General features: G+C 39.2%; 1 protein-coding gene and 1 long non-coding RNA gene across 2 annotated transcripts in view; one reads left to right on the plus strand and one right to left on the minus strand.

Moving 5' to 3' along the window:
* Nucleotides 1-1,474: 1,474 nt before the first annotated feature.
* The window catches only part of LOC129732616 (ras-related and estrogen-regulated growth inhibitor), a 50,462-nt gene continuing 32,487 nt past the window's right edge, over nt 1,475-19,449 (minus strand). The window contains exons 2-5 of the mRNA XM_055693633.1: nt 2,750-2,886; nt 2,500-2,658; nt 1,983-2,325; nt 1,475-1,925 (exon numbers count right to left, since the gene is read on the minus strand). Of these exons, the coding sequence (XP_055549608.1) occupies nt 1,693-1,925; nt 1,983-2,325; nt 2,500-2,658; nt 2,750-2,886 (872 nt within the window). The 3' untranslated portion in view covers nt 1,475-1,692. The remainder of the gene's footprint in view (nt 1,926-1,982; nt 2,326-2,499; nt 2,659-2,749; nt 2,887-19,449) is intronic.
* LOC129732621 (uncharacterized) lies at nt 7,706-8,504 on the plus strand. Its single transcript, XR_008729301.1, has 3 exons — nt 7,706-7,821; nt 7,886-8,008; nt 8,073-8,504. It is a non-coding gene; the product is annotated as an uncharacterized LOC129732621 (long non-coding RNA).

Here is a 19,449-nt window from a genome sequence, read left to right on the forward strand (position 1 = left end):
TTAGTATTTTTTATCAAGAATTTTCAGGTGATCAATTTCACCCCACTGATCAATTTCTCCCCATTCCACGGTACTGGAGCAGCATCAGTAGTAGATACATCAGCAGACCACTTTCTCCAATGAAAAGTTGTCTCATTTAAACAACACACCAAAATACATTAGCCGGCACTTCCTCTAATGAAAAGATGCCTTATTTTGACAACACACAAACGTTTTGGGATGCTGGAATTCAAAATATATAGGCCGCCAAATTTTCAGTGTGAAAACAACTTTCAACTATGTTATCAGGAAAATGCCTTAAATCCCCTATGTCAGAGTAGCACACATATGCGATCAACATTATATCCGATATGGTATTGAAAAACAATTATCCTTATTATCCATTTCTCATTTTGCGTTAGAATTAAAAATAAAATGTTATTTTAATCTGCATGCACCCTGACTGTTGAAACTTTTTCGCGTTGTATAGTATTTGTCCCATTCCTGTTCAGTAGCAATACAACTCCTCTTTTGCACAAAATTTTAAACATATTCAAAACAAGTAATGTGAAAAACAACTTTATGTAGTTCTACGTCAACCTTGCGGTCGAGGCTCTGCATAAAACCCCTAAGGAACATCCATAAATAACGTAGCTTTATTTTAGTTTATTTTTGACACCCCCCTCCCCCATCGTAGCATTTCGTCACAAAGTCAAGACCTCCCTCCAGATAATTACGCAGTTTTATAAGACCCCCCCCCCCCCCATTTATTTTGCAATTTTTTTTGCATCGTTGGCGTGCTGAGACACGGGAACACAATAGTAGAGGGTGATTCGACTTTGGTTTAGAACTATTTAAACCTTTCCCAATAGTTTAATTGGCTAAAACACCTTGCCGGAGACAACGGAGATTGCGGGTTCGTGTCCCGTCTGGACGAAGGAAATTTTTTTCTAAGCCTAAAGGTCACACCTTCTATTCCCGTTCATTTTCGCATCCTCGCAAACTGCATACATTGCCCGCTTTACTAAATTTAAAATGTAAGTCATATGACAAAAATGAAACTAGTTCGTAAAGTTCGTTCCTCCAGCCAAGACCGCGCCATAATTACAATTCCCTGAAGAGAACTATTATTCGTTATTCGGACCAGTTTTATTATAAGAGGGACTTATTTTTGTCGGGATGAAAGTCAGAAGGGGAAGGGTCTATAGTGGAGAGCATGAGAATAAACACATGTTAAAGTCCTTTGACAATCAAATGGCCTGCTTCTATTAAGATGCGAACCCAGGACCACCCGCTTATCAAAGCGAACTCTGAAACCTTGCGGCTACGAAGCTCCCTATTTTTTGTTCTTATACAAGCATTTGACCTTAAAGATGAGATATTCATATGGATATTTCGTATTTGTTAAAATGCATTGAATATTCAGTTATGAATTGTTGTCGAGCACAGTATTAACAACTTTGTTTCGAAGAGTAACAATTAAAACTGAAAAATCATCTTTATGCATTTTCATTACATCGTTGTATATTTTGAGGTGTCACTTCTTATTACATACGTAGGCCTTTTTTCATGTTACAATATTACAGTAAAACGGCAATTTGTAGCTCAGTATAGCACAACAATGCTGAAGCAACGTTTGGAACATTTAAACAATCACAATATTGTCATTTTCGAAAATCGTAATTCTAGCAAAATACAAACGAAAACGCATCCTCAATAGCTGGCATTACTTCCTCGCATCGAAATACTCATACGCCGTTCGACCCGGGCGTGCGGCATCATCATTCCGGGAGGCGTGTAGCGCCACCAACGGGGTCTCGACAGCAGGGTCCCATCGGTTGACGCTCTGCCCCGGAACGGTTCCTCGACGTCCGATTTTTGCGACGAACAGCAGCTGGACTCCGATTCATCCGTTTCGTCCGGTTCCTCCTCCGTCCATGGGCGGCCTAAAATACGATGATTGGATTATCCTCCGACAATTTAAATTTCCTCTAACAACTCACCCAAAATAACAATCGACCGACGTTTTTCGTGGCTCAAATCACAGTTGCAAAATGGCAGAATACTGTCCGGGCTCAATATCAGCTCGACCTCCGAGTGTAAATCATGCACGTCACTAGTCGAGCGCTTCAGCTTTGGATAACGGTTCAGAACGCGCCAGAAGCGGCACGCATCCCGGAACACTCCGCTCACCTGGTCGATGCTCTCGCGGACGGATATCTCGTGGAAGCAGGCGCAAGAAATTTCCTTCGCCCGCCGTTGGCCTTCCTCGGTGGAAACCATCCGGTCACCAATCTGGTCGATTTTGTTCCCCACCAGTATCACCGGGACGTCCAACAGAGCGTCCTGAAAGTGAACGAAAATTGCATTTGTTATTCTTAGAAGGACAACATCAAAGTTTGCTTACTTTGATGTCACTCAAGCATTAAAGTGCTGCCGCTCGCAAGTGATAACAATTGCAATTATTAGCCAATCCCACTTCCGGGATGGGTTCGGCTACCAAAACTTTGCTGTACTTACCTTGTTGTACGACCCTAGCCGACGTCTTCGCTTGTTGTAATTGATGAGAAATTTGAGCCGATTGCACTCGTCAAAGCTACACTTGTCCGCCACCGAGTACATCAGGATGAAGGCCTCCGCCCACCGGATGTTCGCCTCCAAGGTCATACATTCAGCCTCCTGCAGGCAAACGCAAAAAAAACAAGAATGATGATAGCAGTTAGTACGAGTGATAAGCTGCTGCTGCTTTCGAAAAGGAGTGCTCATTCACATTCGGTTGTCCAGCGGCGTCCAATATTTCGAACTGCACGAACTCATTGTCCACCAGGGTGTGGAAGGAGTAGACCTTTTCCAGGTTCGGATCGTACTCGCCGATGAAGCGCTTGGTGATGAAACGGACGACCATCGCTGCGAAAGGGAACAGGGAGAAAAATTGTCGCCGTGTTAATGACGTTCAGCTGATAGGACTGCAATTAGGTTCATGAGGTAATTATTCGAGTCGCACAGGGCCTTTGTTGATTATTGGGCTAAATATGTGCATGAAAAATTTCAATAACATACTACTAGTACTGTCTTTACAAACTGTACAAAGTGCTAACAGACTCAAACGCGGTAACCCTTTTCTTTCCTGTGAGCACTAGGCCATAATCGTTGCTAATGAAGCGAGCAAAAAAAACGATTAACTATTAACAGTTCTTAGCCAATTAAAAAACTCTACTCCCGCGACGTCATTAATTTTTACGAGATCTATTTGCAAGGACAAAGAAATTTGTGCTGCCAGTGTTGAATTGTTTGATAAAGTCGTGCCACATCATCTGTAAAGAGGATTAAGTACCCAAAATATCCTCCTCAGGACTTCATTGGAATAAATTTAATGATTAACATCTGCGGCCGTAGATTATAACTTCTAACTAAAACTTCCATTTCTTCTGCTGGTTATAAAACCATCATTACTGTTTGAATATGCAGAATGCAGCTATTGTGATTCTAGTTTATGTTTTCAAGTGTTATCAACGCATTTATTCGTGCGAAGTTCTCCAATAGGGCGCATTTTCATCACCATGTGCGATAAGAATAATTACTTTTCCAACAAAGAAAAGACGCAGTTTATGAATTTTGGCGGGATGCCGACACCAAAGCTGTCAAGCGTAATAAATACAACAATGTGTATTTTATTCAGGACTCAAAAGGAAACGTTTTCACACCGATAATGGTGTTAAAAAGGCAAACTTTTAATGAGCCACTGGGTTGACGGAGTTGGGGGATGCGGTTTGTGCACAGTGAGGCGCAACAATTTACAGAAGATTTATTTAAACTTTCACAATATTAACCCCACTACGTACGACAGAGTTGGGTGCAAAATATACCGCATGATTGACACTCTGTTTTCTTTTCGCTAACACCAAGCAGGTACAAGATTGCACCGGGAAAAAAACCTTCCTGTCTTCGTCCGCTTCTTTTACAAACATGAGAATGATTTGGCTACAATTGTAAACAAACAGCGCGTAGGTTTGTTATGATCGGAAACTGAGGTGCTGAGCCTGGTGTGGCAATGATAAATAAATTTTTCTTTACATCAACGCCAGGTACTAGGATGGCAGAAGTGCGCAATTTCCACTGCGTTCTATGCGGTTGTTGCCCGCGTTTCACGGAATTGTGCTTGCCATCACCGTCAGCGTAAGTGACGTTCAAGGTAGAACCGCTCACATCATTGTGGTTGAATCAGTTTCTTCATCTAGCGAAGGGCAAACACTTTTATTCTTGGAAATCACTCCATACAAATGTGTATCCTTTTCTTTCACAACACAAGAATTCATTCGAACGTCGTAATTTCTGCATTGAAAGCTTTTGGAAAGGGGGCAACGAACGGGGATTCTGACGCCAGGGTTATTCGATGATAAAACGGAACGCGTAAAAAAATAAGTAATGGCCCTTTTGAAGTTTGACGTTTATGAGTTGCTTTCGATTGACACGTGTCTGAGAGCAAATTGATAAACACTTTTTTGGTTGAACGAAATTTGCCGTCTGGCTGTCGATTTATTACGTTTCGGTAAATCGAAACTAGCTTTTAAGTCCGATTTCAGTTTGGCCTTATTGACCTGCGTTTCGGTTCTCTTCCTAAATCCCATGTGTGATGGCTGAAACATGATCACGTAAGATAAAAGCACAGACAAACAGACATGCCACTCAATGACGATTTCATTGACCTGAAAAATAACGATAATTGGGTCCTAAAGTTTTACACGGTTTTCTGATTTTTATATACCAGCTGAAAGAGTGCAATTTTCTGAGCAAAACGTGATTTTTAATAAATGTTTATCGTTTTCCTTCGATTTTTAAATGAAGAATAAAAAACTGCTCGAAATGCCTTAAATGACAGTTCTCCCACATACCGTACATGGGCGAAATGTCATTTAAGACCTTTCGAGCAGTTATTTTAATTTTCATTTGAAAATCGAAAAAAACGATGAACATTTTTTAAAAACTACGTTTTGCTCAGAAAACGTGGCTTTTTTAAATGATATATAAAAACTGGTATAGCTTTAGGACCCAATTTTGAAATTTTGCTTAGTTTGCTTAGGGCAATAATGCTGCTAGTGTCGCTATAAGCAAGCGTGCCTTTTCATCTAGGGTTTGCAATTACGGAATCCGGGAATCCCGGGATTCCCGAGCCACTCGAAGAATTTCCCATAGAATATTGCAATAAAACTAAATATCGTATCGAAACACGAAACTTACGTCGTAAAAGTGTGAAGCAGCTTCAAAGTGTGCATCATACAAAGCAAATATATGCTTGAAATTACGATCAATATTTGATTGCCGTGCAATATCAAATTATTTGCTTAACCCTCAACTGCCCAATTTAATTTTCAGACAGACTTCGAAAAAATCACTATGTATTTTTAAAAACATTTTTCAAGTATTGGTTGAGGCTTTTCAGAGGTTCAACATTAAGACCGTCTCAAGGCGGCAACGAAAAATTAAGCAAATATTTGCTTCGTCTAATGTCTATTTTGCTAGTTAGTTCACTACTAAGTGGATAGCCGCTTGATTTTTTCTTTTTTTTTCGACAACAATTTTTGAAACCTGCAAATTGATAAATTGATTACGTAGGCATTCAAAAGCTCTGAAACCAGCCTACCTAACACTCAACTTTATCTTCAACAAACTAAAAGTATTGAACACTTCAGTTTCTAATGAAATGTAGCAAGAGCTGGAATCGGTGATTTAGAAGTATTTTAGAAATCAGCCACAAGCGGTGATTCAGCGATCTTAAGCAAAGTTTTATAGAAAGAAATTACATTTTTAGGCCTTGACGAAAAGTTGTCAGCGGATCTGAAGCGATTGTTAGACGGCATAAAAACCCTGAAACCTACTCTTCTGCTAACATTTGCGACAAAAATCTATCATGAATTTCTAAACATGAACTTGATCAAGTTTTGTTTTTTAATTCGTTTTTTTCTATGTGAATTGATAATGAAATTGTAAACGATTGTTTGATACCTTTTGTTAATAAACTTCATTTGATATCTCATTTTTGCTAAGAATTTTCTTCCTTTCCTCAATTCCCGGGAATATTGCAAACCCTAATTTCATCATCAAAGACAGAAACCATCAGTAATGCCGCTTGTGTTGATTTAAGCAAGCGTGCAGGCACACCTATTAGTAAAGACAAAACGCGTTTTACGAAAACAAGTTAGTAGGCAATAAGCTCACATGGTGGCGAATGAGTGAAACGTTTCGAATAAGGATGAAGGTTTTTCAGGATTTTTGTTCGAAGAGGCACGTCTGTTTGTCTGTGATAAAAGTTTGGTTACTTGTTAATTGTTTTAAAGTTCTTATTTCATTACAGTCGATTGAATATTATTCAGCTTCTCTTCTAGGAAACGAAGAACCATCAAAAATATTTGTGCCTGAAAGAAGAAAATTTTGGACAACGACTGCCTGAGCGAATTTGGGCCACGATGACTTATATGACTTCGACCCTATTTTTGATAAAGGTCAATAGACCAGTACTTGGCCTTGCTTTTCAAAAAATTAGCGAGCAAGATAAACCTCTTTCAATCACCCCAAACTACCCATCAATCGAGCAGTTGGCGACGCGGTAATAAATTAGAAGCTACGCGAAATATTAAGCATCTAGGAACTTTCAACCTGAAATGTCTGAAATGCAAGGATGAAAATCTACTTGAAAGGATGCTGTGTTCATTGAGAGTGAAAATTGAAAAGGATTGGTTCTAATTTCGGTAGTGAAAATATGATTTTCAACAGTCTGATACCGTTTTCTTCGACGGCTGGCTGGTATGTGAAATACAAGGACGTTTCCACAAAACAACGCTAAAGTCCCGGATGATGTCGCCCGAGTGAGCTTCTACGCAAATTAGGCACCCGTGAAGTTCGTGAGAACGAACGAGACCGTCGAGACACTAAAAAAGTTATTCGGCCGATCTTTATCCTAATCGCTAGTTACACCAAACAGGACCACGATCAAAGTCGCTACGCTGTTCTCGAACGTGTGCGTGATTACGGTTCTTCTATTTGAGTAATACACGCGATATAATTAAACCAAATTCATTTATTGAACCGTCTAGAAGCACGTACTAATAGCGAATGAAAATTAGAACAAAGTGTCGGTATCAATACAGGGTCATCTAGTGTCAAGGGGTGTGCAACTACCGCAACATCCTCCTCACTATTAAAAAAGTTATCTTAAATCTACATGATAATCTTTAAGCTTAGTTGGTAGACGACTTTCTCTTCTTGGTCGTACGATGGGACTTTTAGCTAATGAAGCACGTTTCTCTTTTGAATAAAAACCACGTTGTGTCGCAGAAGGCATATCGGGGAGCGCAGTCGATGCTGCATCAATCGCAGCAGGTGCTGACTGATTCGACGCATGACAGTCATTCGCGAAAAATGTATCATTCGGAACAGGCGTATCAGAAATAGTTTCTTGCTGAGACGACTTCGTTGAAATACTATAATTTGGAATTGTGGTAGGATCTTTGCAGGGTTTAATGTGGACCAAGCTACGGCGATAACCTGCACCATTTACCTCCACCTGGAAAGAACGTTCACTTAAGCGATTCGACACAGTGCCACGAGACCATTCTTTTGAAATTTCTGGATTTAACTGCACATATACTGGCGATCCAACTTGAAGATCAGGTAGATGTTTACTTGAGTTGTCATAGCGAACTTTGATTTTCTTCCGGTTTGCCTCGATAGAATTCGGAACACCTTCGACAACCTTTGGGAATAGGTTTTTCGCCGATGTCGGTATACCGCACTTCGTGGATCTCGAAAATAAACGGGCCGCTGGACTGGAACCTATTTTATTGGGTATATTCCGCCAATGCAAAAGAGCATACCAAAAATCTATTCCCGACTCTTCTGACTTTTTCAGTAAACGTTTAGCGATCTTCACGGCTGCCTCCGCTTTCCCGTTAGATTGCTGGTGATGAGGAGATGATGTAGTGTGCTGAAAATCCCATTCGATGGCGAATTCTTCCATCTTTCGGCAAACGAAGTTCGTACCGTTATCTGTTAGTATAATTTGTGGCTTTCCGTGACGGGCGAAGTTCTCCTTGCAGGCGGCTATAACTGATTCAGGTTTCAAATCTTTCAAGATATTAACTTCAAAGTAATCCGAGTAATGGTCAACTGTCATCAGAAATGCTCTCTTAGTTCCTTGGTAATCAGAGAAAACACATCCATGGAAACAAATTGAAAAGGGTACACTGGAATGCCGTGAGTCATCATAGGCGGATTGGACTGAGATGCAGCAAATTTAGCACATGTTGCACACGACTGGATAGCTTCTTTTATCTGAGCACTCATTCCTGGCCAAAAGACATTCGCTCGAGCCAGCTTCAACGTAGCTTCAATTCCGTTATGACTTGCGTGACAAATATCAATGAGCTTCCTGCGCAAAGGTTGCGGTACCAGGATTCTATCGTTCCGGAAAATAAGTCCGTCTTGGGTGGACAGCTCTTGCGAGTAACGAAAATAAATCTTCACACTATCGGGCACTTGGTCAGCCGTTGTTGGCCAACCATTCAGGATGTATTCGATGATGAGCTGCATCGTCGAGTCTTTTGCTGTTGCTTGCATTGTTTCGCTTAAGCGAGTATCCGAAATACTTAGGCAATTGCTCATCTTGACATTTCCCAAATCCTCGAAGACCTTGTATATGTTGCTCTTCTTATATGCGTCTACAGTAATATCGTCGTGAAGCGGGGCCCTCGATAGAGCATCGGCAACCACATTATCTTTGCCAGTCACATATTCCAACGTTAATGTATACCGCTGGAGATTCAACAGCATGTGCTGAAGTCGACGCGGGGCTGATAACAGTGGCTTCTGAAAAATGTTTATGAGTGGCCGATGATCCGTCTTTATAGTGACTTTAGGATTTCCCACAACCAATTGATCGAAACGGATGCAAGCAAACAAAATGGCCAGTAGTTCTTTCTCTATTTGAGCATACGATTTCTCTGTGGCAGTTAACGTTCGGGAAGCGTATCCAATAACTCCATCCTGTTGATATACGGCAGCTCCTAAACCGAAGCAACTCGCGTCACATTCGATGGTTATCGGCAGGTTCATGTTGTAGTAGCGTAGTGTTCCAATATCCGATACCAACTCTTTCACGCTTTTAAATTCTCCTTCCTCAACTGCAGTCCATTGCCAGCTAACGGAATTAGATATCAGTTTCCGCATGTTTGTAATATGCATGCTAAGATTCGGGATAAAACGGCTCAAATAATTTATCATACCGATAAAGCGATAAATTTCTTTTCGATTTAAAGGAGTAGAAAAGTTTCGAATAGTTGAGATCTTGCTTTCATCAGGCTTTAAACCTTGGTCGGTAAGCACGTGTCCGTAAAAAGGTACTGAAGTCTGGCATAATTTTAGTTTCGAATGGTTTAGTCTAACATTACGTTGCTCAAGTCTGGACATAAGGTTTCTCAAGTTTTTGTTGTGATCGATCAATGCTTCTACATACGTGTTCCCTTTCCTATACACGAGCAGGTCGTCTGCGATACACTCTACTCCGTCAAGTCCTTGGATTACTTCCAGCAACTTCATTTGGAAAATCTCAGAAGCGGAAGAAATGCCAAATGGAAGCCGTGTCCATCTATACCGTCCATAGGGAGTCCAAAATGTCGTTAGCTTGCTGCTAGGTTCATCCAGAACGACATGCCAAAATCCTTTTTTTTTGTGTCCACTGTCGAAAACACTTTTGCTTTACCTAGCTCTGGGAGAATTTCGTCAAGAGTTATGAACTGCAAATGGGGTCTCTTGATTGCCTTGTTGAGAGGAACGGGGTCTAGGCAAATTCGGATGCCTTTTGATTGCGCTTTTCCACGCTGAACCAAAACCAAATTGCTAACCCAATCGGTATGTTGTGGTTCTTTTACAATTATTCCATCTTTTTCGAGAGAAAACAATTCTTGTTTTAACTTACCTTGCAAAGCGATAGGTACTCGACGTGGCTGTTGAATTAGTGGAGAAATGCTTTTATCGCATTCTAGTGCTACCTTTCCAGCTAGTTTTCCATATCCGACAAAGAGTCCTTTGTGTGCTTCGACAATTTGTTGAGCTTCGATGCGATAAACGTTGAGTAAATTGCTATATGATGTTGACGATTTAGGTTCGCTCAGAGAAACTGCTTTGCAGAATTTAACTAAGCCTAGCACACGACACACTTTTGCAGATAGTAAGGGACGATGATCTACGTCGACTACTTGTAGCACCAAACAATATTCTCTTCCCATCCGACGACATGGAATCTTAACTTGTCCCAAAACTTTGATGGGATTTCCACCGAAGCTTTGTAGACGGAACTCGGAAGGCAATAGTGGTGAATTTTCGTTCCCAATAAGTTTCGACAAGCAAGCATGACCAATCAGGCTCGTGTTCGCTCCTGTGTCGAGTTCGCATACTACTGATTGCCAAGCACCAGCAAATTTGAGGTCTAACTGAGCTGATACACCTCCTCCTTTGGATGTACTATCGAAAAATTTTCCGCTTTCGTATTCGTGATCTGAATCCTCCTGCGATTCATCACCAACGGAAGAATCTTCCTCTGACTCGCTTGTTTTCTCGTTGATTTTTTTAACTCGTCGTGGCTTCTGTTTGCGAGACTTTTTATTTATTTTACATACCTTTTCGAAATGGTTTTTACCATTGCACCGATGACAACGTTTTCCAAACGCTGGGCAGACACCTTTTGCAAACTCAAGTTGATCACCACAAAACTTACAGCGAGGTAACTTTGTTTTGGCCTTCTGTATCTTTTTAACCTCCGCATCAGCATTCGGCATTCCTAGCTCTAAAGATCGATTGACTGCTATCTCTTCTGCTCTACACATGTCAACTGCTTTCGAGGAGTCAATATCATATATTGTGAGCATCTTAGTGCGAAGATGGAGCCATTTATCTGCAGTGACTAATTTGAACGTTATTAGTTCGGTTTCTAATGCACCCAATTTAGCTATTTTAGCTAAAGTCTTGAGACGTGAAACAAAATCATCAATAGTCTCTCTTGAAAGCTGTGCAGCCGAGAAGAAACCTAGTCGATCTATGATTATGTTTCGCTTAGCTACAACCTTCTGTTTGATAGCAAGCAAGGCTGCTTCAAGGCTGGCTTGTTCGTTCGTGGTGAGCTCAAAATTAAAATATTTTTTTCTTGCTGGCTCTCCGATCACCGCCAGGAGAAAACTAACCTTTTGAGGATCATCTGTAGCTGACCACCGGTCCATTCCAATGGTTTTTTCGTAGTCTCTCCAACTCTTTTCAAAAAATGCGAAATTGGCTTCCATATGTCCTTCTAATGCAAGCGGCGATGGCTGAGGTATCGAAACGCTTGCAGTGCATGGCTGGCGACTAGCCGATACGGTAGCGGCTATTGATTGTTGATTCACTGTCGCTGTTATTCCACGGAAAAGCTCTTCAAACATTCTGGTTTGATGATCCAAAAGTTGCTGGAACTGCTGATTATCCATTTCAATGAGGATGCGTAATAACTGCTGAAAACAAAATGGTCGCGAACTAATTGCGACTTTGCGTTTTCCCACAATCACTATTCCCGTGACGCTTTTTGAAAGTCTCGATTATTTGTTACTTTTTGTTTCGCGATGTCAATGACGCAGAAAACACTATTTTCACAAACAAACTTTACTTTTTTACTTCTGACACCATGTTCTATTTGAGTGATACACGCGATATAATTAAACCAAATTCATTTATTGAACCGTCTAGAAGCACGTACTAATAGCGAATGAAAATTAGTACAAAGTGTCGGTATCAATACAGGGTCATCTAATGTCAAGGGGTGTACAACTACCGCAACAACGGTTTACACTTTCGTCTTGAAAAACGTCGTTTTGCGCTCCATCAAGTCGAGAGTCTTGGATAAGAAGATGCAGCCTCTGAAGTACATCAAGTAGCTCCTATCAGCTATCAACAACTATGGCCGTTCAGTTCGTGCTCATCTTCCAACCAGAACAGACGCATGTGCTTCTAACCGCGAGAACAATAGACATTCGATACCCTTTGTTCAATCGAGTTTGCCGTACGTTGTACTTTTGCCGATTCGCAGTGTTTTTTTCTCGTCGCAAGAATAATGGAAACTAATAACGCTATTCCAAGAATGCGTGAGGACACGGTTTGTGTTGATTTTCGTGTATGCCCAATACGGCCTCCAATTCAAGAGGTGGAAAAACTCCTCAGAGACCGCATGAAACTGAAATTTAGTTTGTGTAAGGCGATACAGATGCACCACGTGCGGCATTGCGTCCTTATAACCTTTCACGGGGGCCGTGAGATAGCTGAACAATTCGTTAAGCAAAACAGTTCCAAACTAGCAATTTGCCATGAGCAGAAGCGTTACACTATCCCAGTGCACATAGAAGATGATGCGATTGAAGTACGGGTACACGATCTGCCTATCCAGGTAGAATCGAATGCGATCCGCACGCATATGAAGGCATACGGAGAAGTCGTATCCATTAGACACGACAAATGGAAATTTTTCGGCGGTGTGTATAGCGGCGTACGCATCTTGCGAATGCGCTTGCATCGACCGGTTCCCAGCTACATAAAATTTGAGCTGGGAAATTTTTCGGAACCCCTTATGAGCCGTGTTTCGTACAATAACCAAAAAGCAACATGCCAATACTGCACTAAGGAAGTGCATTTCGGAATGTCTTGCACTGAAGCAGCGAAACGCAATGCTTCACCACCAGCCGAGATGCACCCAAACACCACCGCCATTCAACAACCCGGTACAAACAGTCAAGCTGAGACTTTAACCCCCAAATCGGTAGCAGAGACAACAGCAAAGACACGAACAACAACGGACGCAGTAGAAGCAGCACCATCTCTTCCAACTAGAGCAAACACGTTACCAGCTCTCGAAGAGTTCACTATCGTAGCGGAAAAAACAGGCAAGAAGCAGAAGACAAGTGATCACGAGCAATCCCAAAAGCAGAACGTTTCGGACAGCAGCGAAGATGAGATGAGCATGGACTCGGAGGCCCCACTTTCGAAGGAGGCAAAGACAGAGGTTGCCTCACCACCACGGAAAAAAATAATTGCTCGCGCCAGCAAGCAGTAGCAGTAGTTCTTTTGTATTTTATGTATCTGGCACTGTAAAACTGAACGGTACTGTGCCGTGTCAAATAAATATATTGTAAAAAAAAAAAAACTATGGCCGTTTCGTCATCATGCATCGTTTTCCAATCGGTGAGGTAAAAGCAATCAATTTTTCAAAATCAATTTTTGTTGTATGTGATTTAAAGATTTTTTTGCCTTTCTCCTAGAAAGGTATAGCAATCACTTGCAAAACCGAATGGCATGTATCACTCGACTCAGCTCGACGAGCTGAGCATTTTCTGTATGTATGTGTGTGTGTGTGTGTGTGTGTGTGTGTGTGTATGTGTGTGTATGTGCAGATTTTTTTTCTCACTCACTTTACTCAGAGATGGCTGGACCGATTTTCATGAAATTAATTGCAAATGAAAGGTCTTGTTGTCCCATAAGACCCTATTCAATTTTATTGTAATCGGATTTTTAGTTTGGAGGTAATGTATCAAAATGTAAAAATCATGAAACATCATTATCTCGCAAACTACACAACCGATTTGAACAAAATTGGTTTCAAATGAACGGGCTATCCAGAAAACCCTTAACTTTTGAATTTTATGAAGATTGAAATTGTGGCTCAAAAGTTATTGAAAGAGACGTGTTTTGAAGACTGTTTAATCTCACTCATGTTTCTCAGAGATGGCTGGACCGTTTTTCATAAAGTGTCTTTCAGTGTCAAATGGAAGGCCTAGTTGCCCCATAAGACACTATTGATTTGTTTTGCGATCGGACTATTACTTTGCCTGTTATGTTTAAAAATGTGAAATCCATCTATGAAAAGGAATATATTCCGAAAACTACTTGGACTCACTCACTTTTCTCAGAGATGGCTGAGCCAATTTCCACAAAATTAGTGTCAAATGAAAGGTCTAGATGCCTCATAACACCCTATTAAATTTTACTGTAATCGAACTGTAACTTCGTCTGTAATGTACAGAAATGTGAAAATCACGAAATTTCATTATCTCAGTAACTACACAACCGATTTGATCAATATTATTATCAGATGAGCGGGCTAGTTAAGGGTTAACTGATGAATTATGATTGAACACGTGGTTTCAAAGATTGGCTGCCCTATACGTTCCCATTTCATTTGATTATAATCAAACTTAAGCAACCGTTATGTATTAAATTGTTAATAAAACAACGAAAGTCTATTATCTCAAAGATTACATGACTTATTTGAACATAACTAGTGTCATACGAACGAGTCATCTCTCGAACTTACAAATAAAAAACTTCATAACAATTTGATATGTGGTTCAAAAGTTATGGAAAGAAAAGTTATGGCTATTTAAAACTATACCTGCTTTTGTCGATATATGTGGCCTCAACATAAATTAAATGTGGTACCGTACTAACATCCTCGACTTTTGGCTTCTGTACATCACCTTAATTCTGAATATATTCATATTGGGTGGTATTCGGTCATTTTCAGCAAATTTACTGGCATCAATTTGACACCGGAAATACTCATATTGGGAGGTATTTAGTTATTTTGGTTGTTTTCCAGAAACTAAAAGTGGTCGTCTTTAAATTCAAAATGGTGTCAACGGTCAATGTTTAGTTTCTATGCATCCCCTCGTTTACGAATATCCATATTGAGTATTATTTGGTCATTTTTGACTGTTTCCTATAAGTTGCCATTCAGCGATTCACAATGGTGCCTGAGGTCAATTGTTAGCTCATTCTGGTTCCAGAGATACTCATATTGGATGGTATTTGGTTATTTTAGGCTGTTTTTCACAAACCGGAAGTCGCCATCTTGGATTTCAAAATGGTATTTAAGATAATTTCTGGCCTCTGAGTGTCATTCTGGTTGAAAAAACACCCATATTGGGTGTAATTCGATCATTTTCGGCTGTTTCCCAGGAACCGGAAGTCGCCAACCTGAGCTCCAAAATGAGGTCTGTGATCGATTTCAGCTGCTGTGTATCATTCTAGATCTGGAGATACTCATGTTAGACGGAAATCGGCCGTTTTTGGCTGTTTTCCAGAAACCACAAGTTGCCATCCTACAGTTCATAATGGTGTCTGTAGTCGATTTGTGGCTCCAGTGCATCATTGAGATTCCGGAAATACCCACATTGGCTGATATTTGGTCGTTTACCGCTGTCTTTCCGAAACCGGAAGTCGCCATCTTAGAATTCAAAATGGTATCTGTGGTCGAATTTAGCTCCTCCTCCTCATTCTTTATCCGGATATTATTATATTGGGTGGAAATCGGCCATTTTTGGCTGTTTTCCAGAAACCTTCCAGAAAAGGGAGGGGTCTCAAACTATCATAGGAACCTTTATCGGAAAAATAAACCCTTCATACAAATTTTCACGTCGATCGGTTCGGTAGTTTTCGAACCTATATGGATCAAACAGACAGACAGACCGGACTACATTTTTATATGTATAGATAAAATATTGATGTTGTATATTTTATAACCTAAAGAGTGAATATACATTTATTGGATTGAAGCGTTCATGTAAATCCATTTTTACAAATAAAAGTTTGAATGAGAAAGGCTGGGTTTGACCGCTAGGAGGATTAATTTAGGTTTTTCTAATGATTATTGGAAAAAAATCACTTTTTTACGATGTTTAATGAGCTCTGTGAGTCAAATAACTGCTTGCGATGCTAGACCAAACCATGTTAAATATACAAAATTAACCCTAAAAAAATAAAAAAATAGTTGGAAAAATGTAGGAATCGAACCGAATTGCAAAAAGCGCAAAAGCGTTGTTTCGTGGCTTAAAAAAGCCATTTTTCATAAATCACGTTTAGGCAACCAGAAAACATTTTTTAGAAAAAAAAATAACATTATCTTTCAATTTAGGGTTGTGCATCTTGACTTTTGCAACATCTATTCTTTCGGGACAGCCTTATCTAGAGGCACTCGGTTTGGTAAATTTCGCTGTTGATGGTACACTCCCCCCACAATTATGGATCCCCCACAATTACGGATCACTTTTGTGTCTCATGTTATTTAACTCAGTTAAACTAACGGTTCGAAGGCATGTAACATTTTTGCAGTAAAATATGTCATATTTGCTAGCTTTAAACACAGAAATTGACGTGTTTTTTGTACGCGTGTAATATTGTCTTCCGGAATCTATCAAAATATTTGTGGTTTTTCTCAATCAGCGAAAGTAGCACGCTCATCATTCATAAGGTTCATATGTGATATAATCGCTAATTCTCGTACAAAAAATAACTCATACACAAAGATCAAGGTAAGTTCTGCAAGATTTATCAAAAAAATTTTTTTTCTTCATCTATAATTTATTTGACACGGCACAAATACAATTTAATGTTTAGCGGCGCCAATTATATCTGGTAGCTTACTATCTAAAGTATCTTAATAACTAAAAGCAAATTTTTTATCCTCGCTGCCGACTACGAGCTGAAACTAAATCTAACTTAAAGCTAGAATGTTTTGCATTAAAAGCACTGATTGGTTTTTTTTTTTTAATAAGGGCGATTTGTTAGTAGCTTAAGTATTCATGATAAATATTAGTAAATAATGAGTATGTGTGTCCAATCACAAATGGTGACTTCTCAACACTGTTAGAAATTTGTAATTTTAATTGTTAGGATTTGTTTGCTTTCGCAATTAGGACTTATCATTCGTAGGGATTTAAACCTACTTGTCAGAAAAGGGGAAGTAAACTTACAACTAACTTAATTGCTAACTTATTGGCTATAGAGAGAGCTTATCGTAGCAATTGAGGATTGCAACGATTTTTGTCGAAAATTGTTAATAATTTTATTTGACATAGCTTCTAATGGTTCAACACCAGTAAGTCTATGTAATTCGAGTATACCAAATCAAGGAGGACGCTTCAAAATCATTTTCAGAATTTTATTCTGAATCCTTTGGAGCGTTTTCTTCCTTGTTGAACAGCAACTTGACCAGATCGGTACAGCATAAAGCATTGCTGGTCTAAAAATTTGTTTGTAAATCAAAAGTTTGTTCTTTAAACAAAGTTTAGAAATCCTGTTAATGAGAGGATATAAACATCTCGTATATTTGATGCACTTGGCTTGTATACTCTCAATGTGCTCTTTGAAAATAATTTTTCTATCATAAATTAGTCCCAAGTACTTAACCTTGTCGGACCAACTTAAAATAACCCCATTCATCTTGATAACGTGATTATTGTTTGGCTTGAGGAAAGAAGCCCTAGGCTTATGCGAAAAAATTATCATTTGAGTTTTAGAAGCATTGGGAGAGATTTTCCACTTTTGCAAGTAGGAAGAAAAAATATCTAAACTTTCCTGCAATCGACTGCATATGACACCAAGACTTTTTCCTTTTACGGAAATGCTTGTGTCATCGCAGAACAATGACTTTGTGCATCCTGGAGGCAAATCAGGAAGATCTGAAGTGAATATGTTGTACAGGACTGGACCCAAGACTGAACCTTGAGGCACACCTGCTCTGACAGGAAATCTATCAGATTTTGAATTCTGATAGACAACCTGCAGAGTTCGATCAGTAAGATAATTTTTTAAAATTTTGATAAGGAAAATTGGAAAATTAAAAGTTTGCAATTTCGCAATCAAACCTTTATGCCAAACACTGTCGAATGCTTTTTCTATGTCTAAAAGAGCAGCTCCAGTGGAATAACCTTCAGATTTGTTAGCTCGTATCATATTAGTAACTCTGAGCAATTGATGAGTTGTGAAATGCCCATGGCGAAATCCAAACTGTTCATTTGCAAAAGTTGAATTTTCGTTGATGTGTGACATCATTCTGTTAAGAATAATTCTCTCAAACAGTTTACTTATTGAAGAAAGCAAACTGATTGGTCGATAACTTGAAACTTCAGCTGGGTTCTTATCCGGTTTTAAAATGGGAGTAATTTTTGCATTTTTCCATAATTTGGGAAAATATGCAATTTTGAAGCAGCAATTGAAAATTTTCACTAAAAATTCCATTGTGCTCTCAGGGAGATGTTTGATTAGTATATTAAAGATTCCATCGTCACCAGGTGCTTTCATATTTTTGAAATTTTTAATAATTGATTTATTCTCATTCAAGTTAGTTTCAATTATTTCTGCAGGTGAAAAATTCTGGGAAGAAATTAAATCAAATTGACGTGTGACTTCATTTTCAATTGGACTCACAAAATTCAAATTTGAGTTATGAACACTCTCAAACTGCTGAGCAAGTCTTTGAGCCTTTTGTTCATTGGATACAAGAAATCGTTCACCATCTTTTAAAACTGGAATAGGCTTTGAAGGTTTCTTAAGAATCTTCGACAGCTTCCAAAAGGGTTTTGAATATGGTTTAAATTTTTCAACTTTAGTCTCAAAATTTTGATTCCTCAGAAGAGTAAATCTATGTTTAATCTCTTTCTGTAAATCTTCATAAATAGTTTTAAAAACAGGGTCACGAGAACGTTGATATTGACGTCTGCGGACATTTTTCAAACGAATTAGAAGTTGAAGATTTTCGTCAATTATTGATGAATCAAGTTTCACTTGAGCCTTTGGAACAGAATAATTCCTGGCATCAACAATTGCACATTTTAATGCTTCTAAAGCGGAATCAATATTCACTTCGTTTTGCAAATCAAGCTCATTATTGAAATTTCTCTCAATATGAGTTTTGTATCTTTCCCAATTAGCCTTGTTATTATTAAAAACAGAGCTCATAGGGTTTAAAACTGATTCATGTGATAAAGAAAAAGTTATTGGAAGATGGTCAGAATCAAAGTCAGCATGTGTGATCAAATCACTACATACATGACTTTGATCTGTTAGCACCAAATCAATTGTTGAAGGGTTTCTTACAGATGAAAAGCATGTAGGACTATTCGGAGACAAAATAGAATAGTATCCTGAAGAACAATCATTGAATAAAATTTTGCCATTGGAATTACTTTGATAACTATTCCATGAACGATGTTTAGCGTTAAAATCGCCGATTATGAAAAATTTCGAAGGATTTCTGGTGAGTTTTTGTAAATCACCTTCAAAATAATTTTTGAGCTCGCGTGTGCATTGAAATGGTAAATATGCTGCGGCAATAAATAAAATCCCAAGCTCAGTTTGAACTTCAATTCCCAAAGTTTCAATAACTTTCGTCTCAAGATGGGGAAGAGCACGATGTTTGATTCGGCGATGAATAACAATTGCAACTCCACCGCCGGAACCCTGAATCCTATCATATCTATGAACCACGTAATTGGGATCATATTTTAATTTTATGTTAGGTTTCAAAAATGTTTCAGTAATAATTGCAATATGTCATTCTGTGCCGAACACGCATCAGTACTGGACGTGTTTGGTGATCGGTCCGATAGAGTATAAAACAAAAGA

Source organism: Wyeomyia smithii, chromosome 3, assembly GCF_029784165.1.
Source record: "Wyeomyia smithii strain HCP4-BCI-WySm-NY-G18 chromosome 3, ASM2978416v1, whole genome shotgun sequence".
Taxonomy (NCBI): domain Eukaryota; kingdom Metazoa; phylum Arthropoda; class Insecta; order Diptera; family Culicidae; genus Wyeomyia; species Wyeomyia smithii.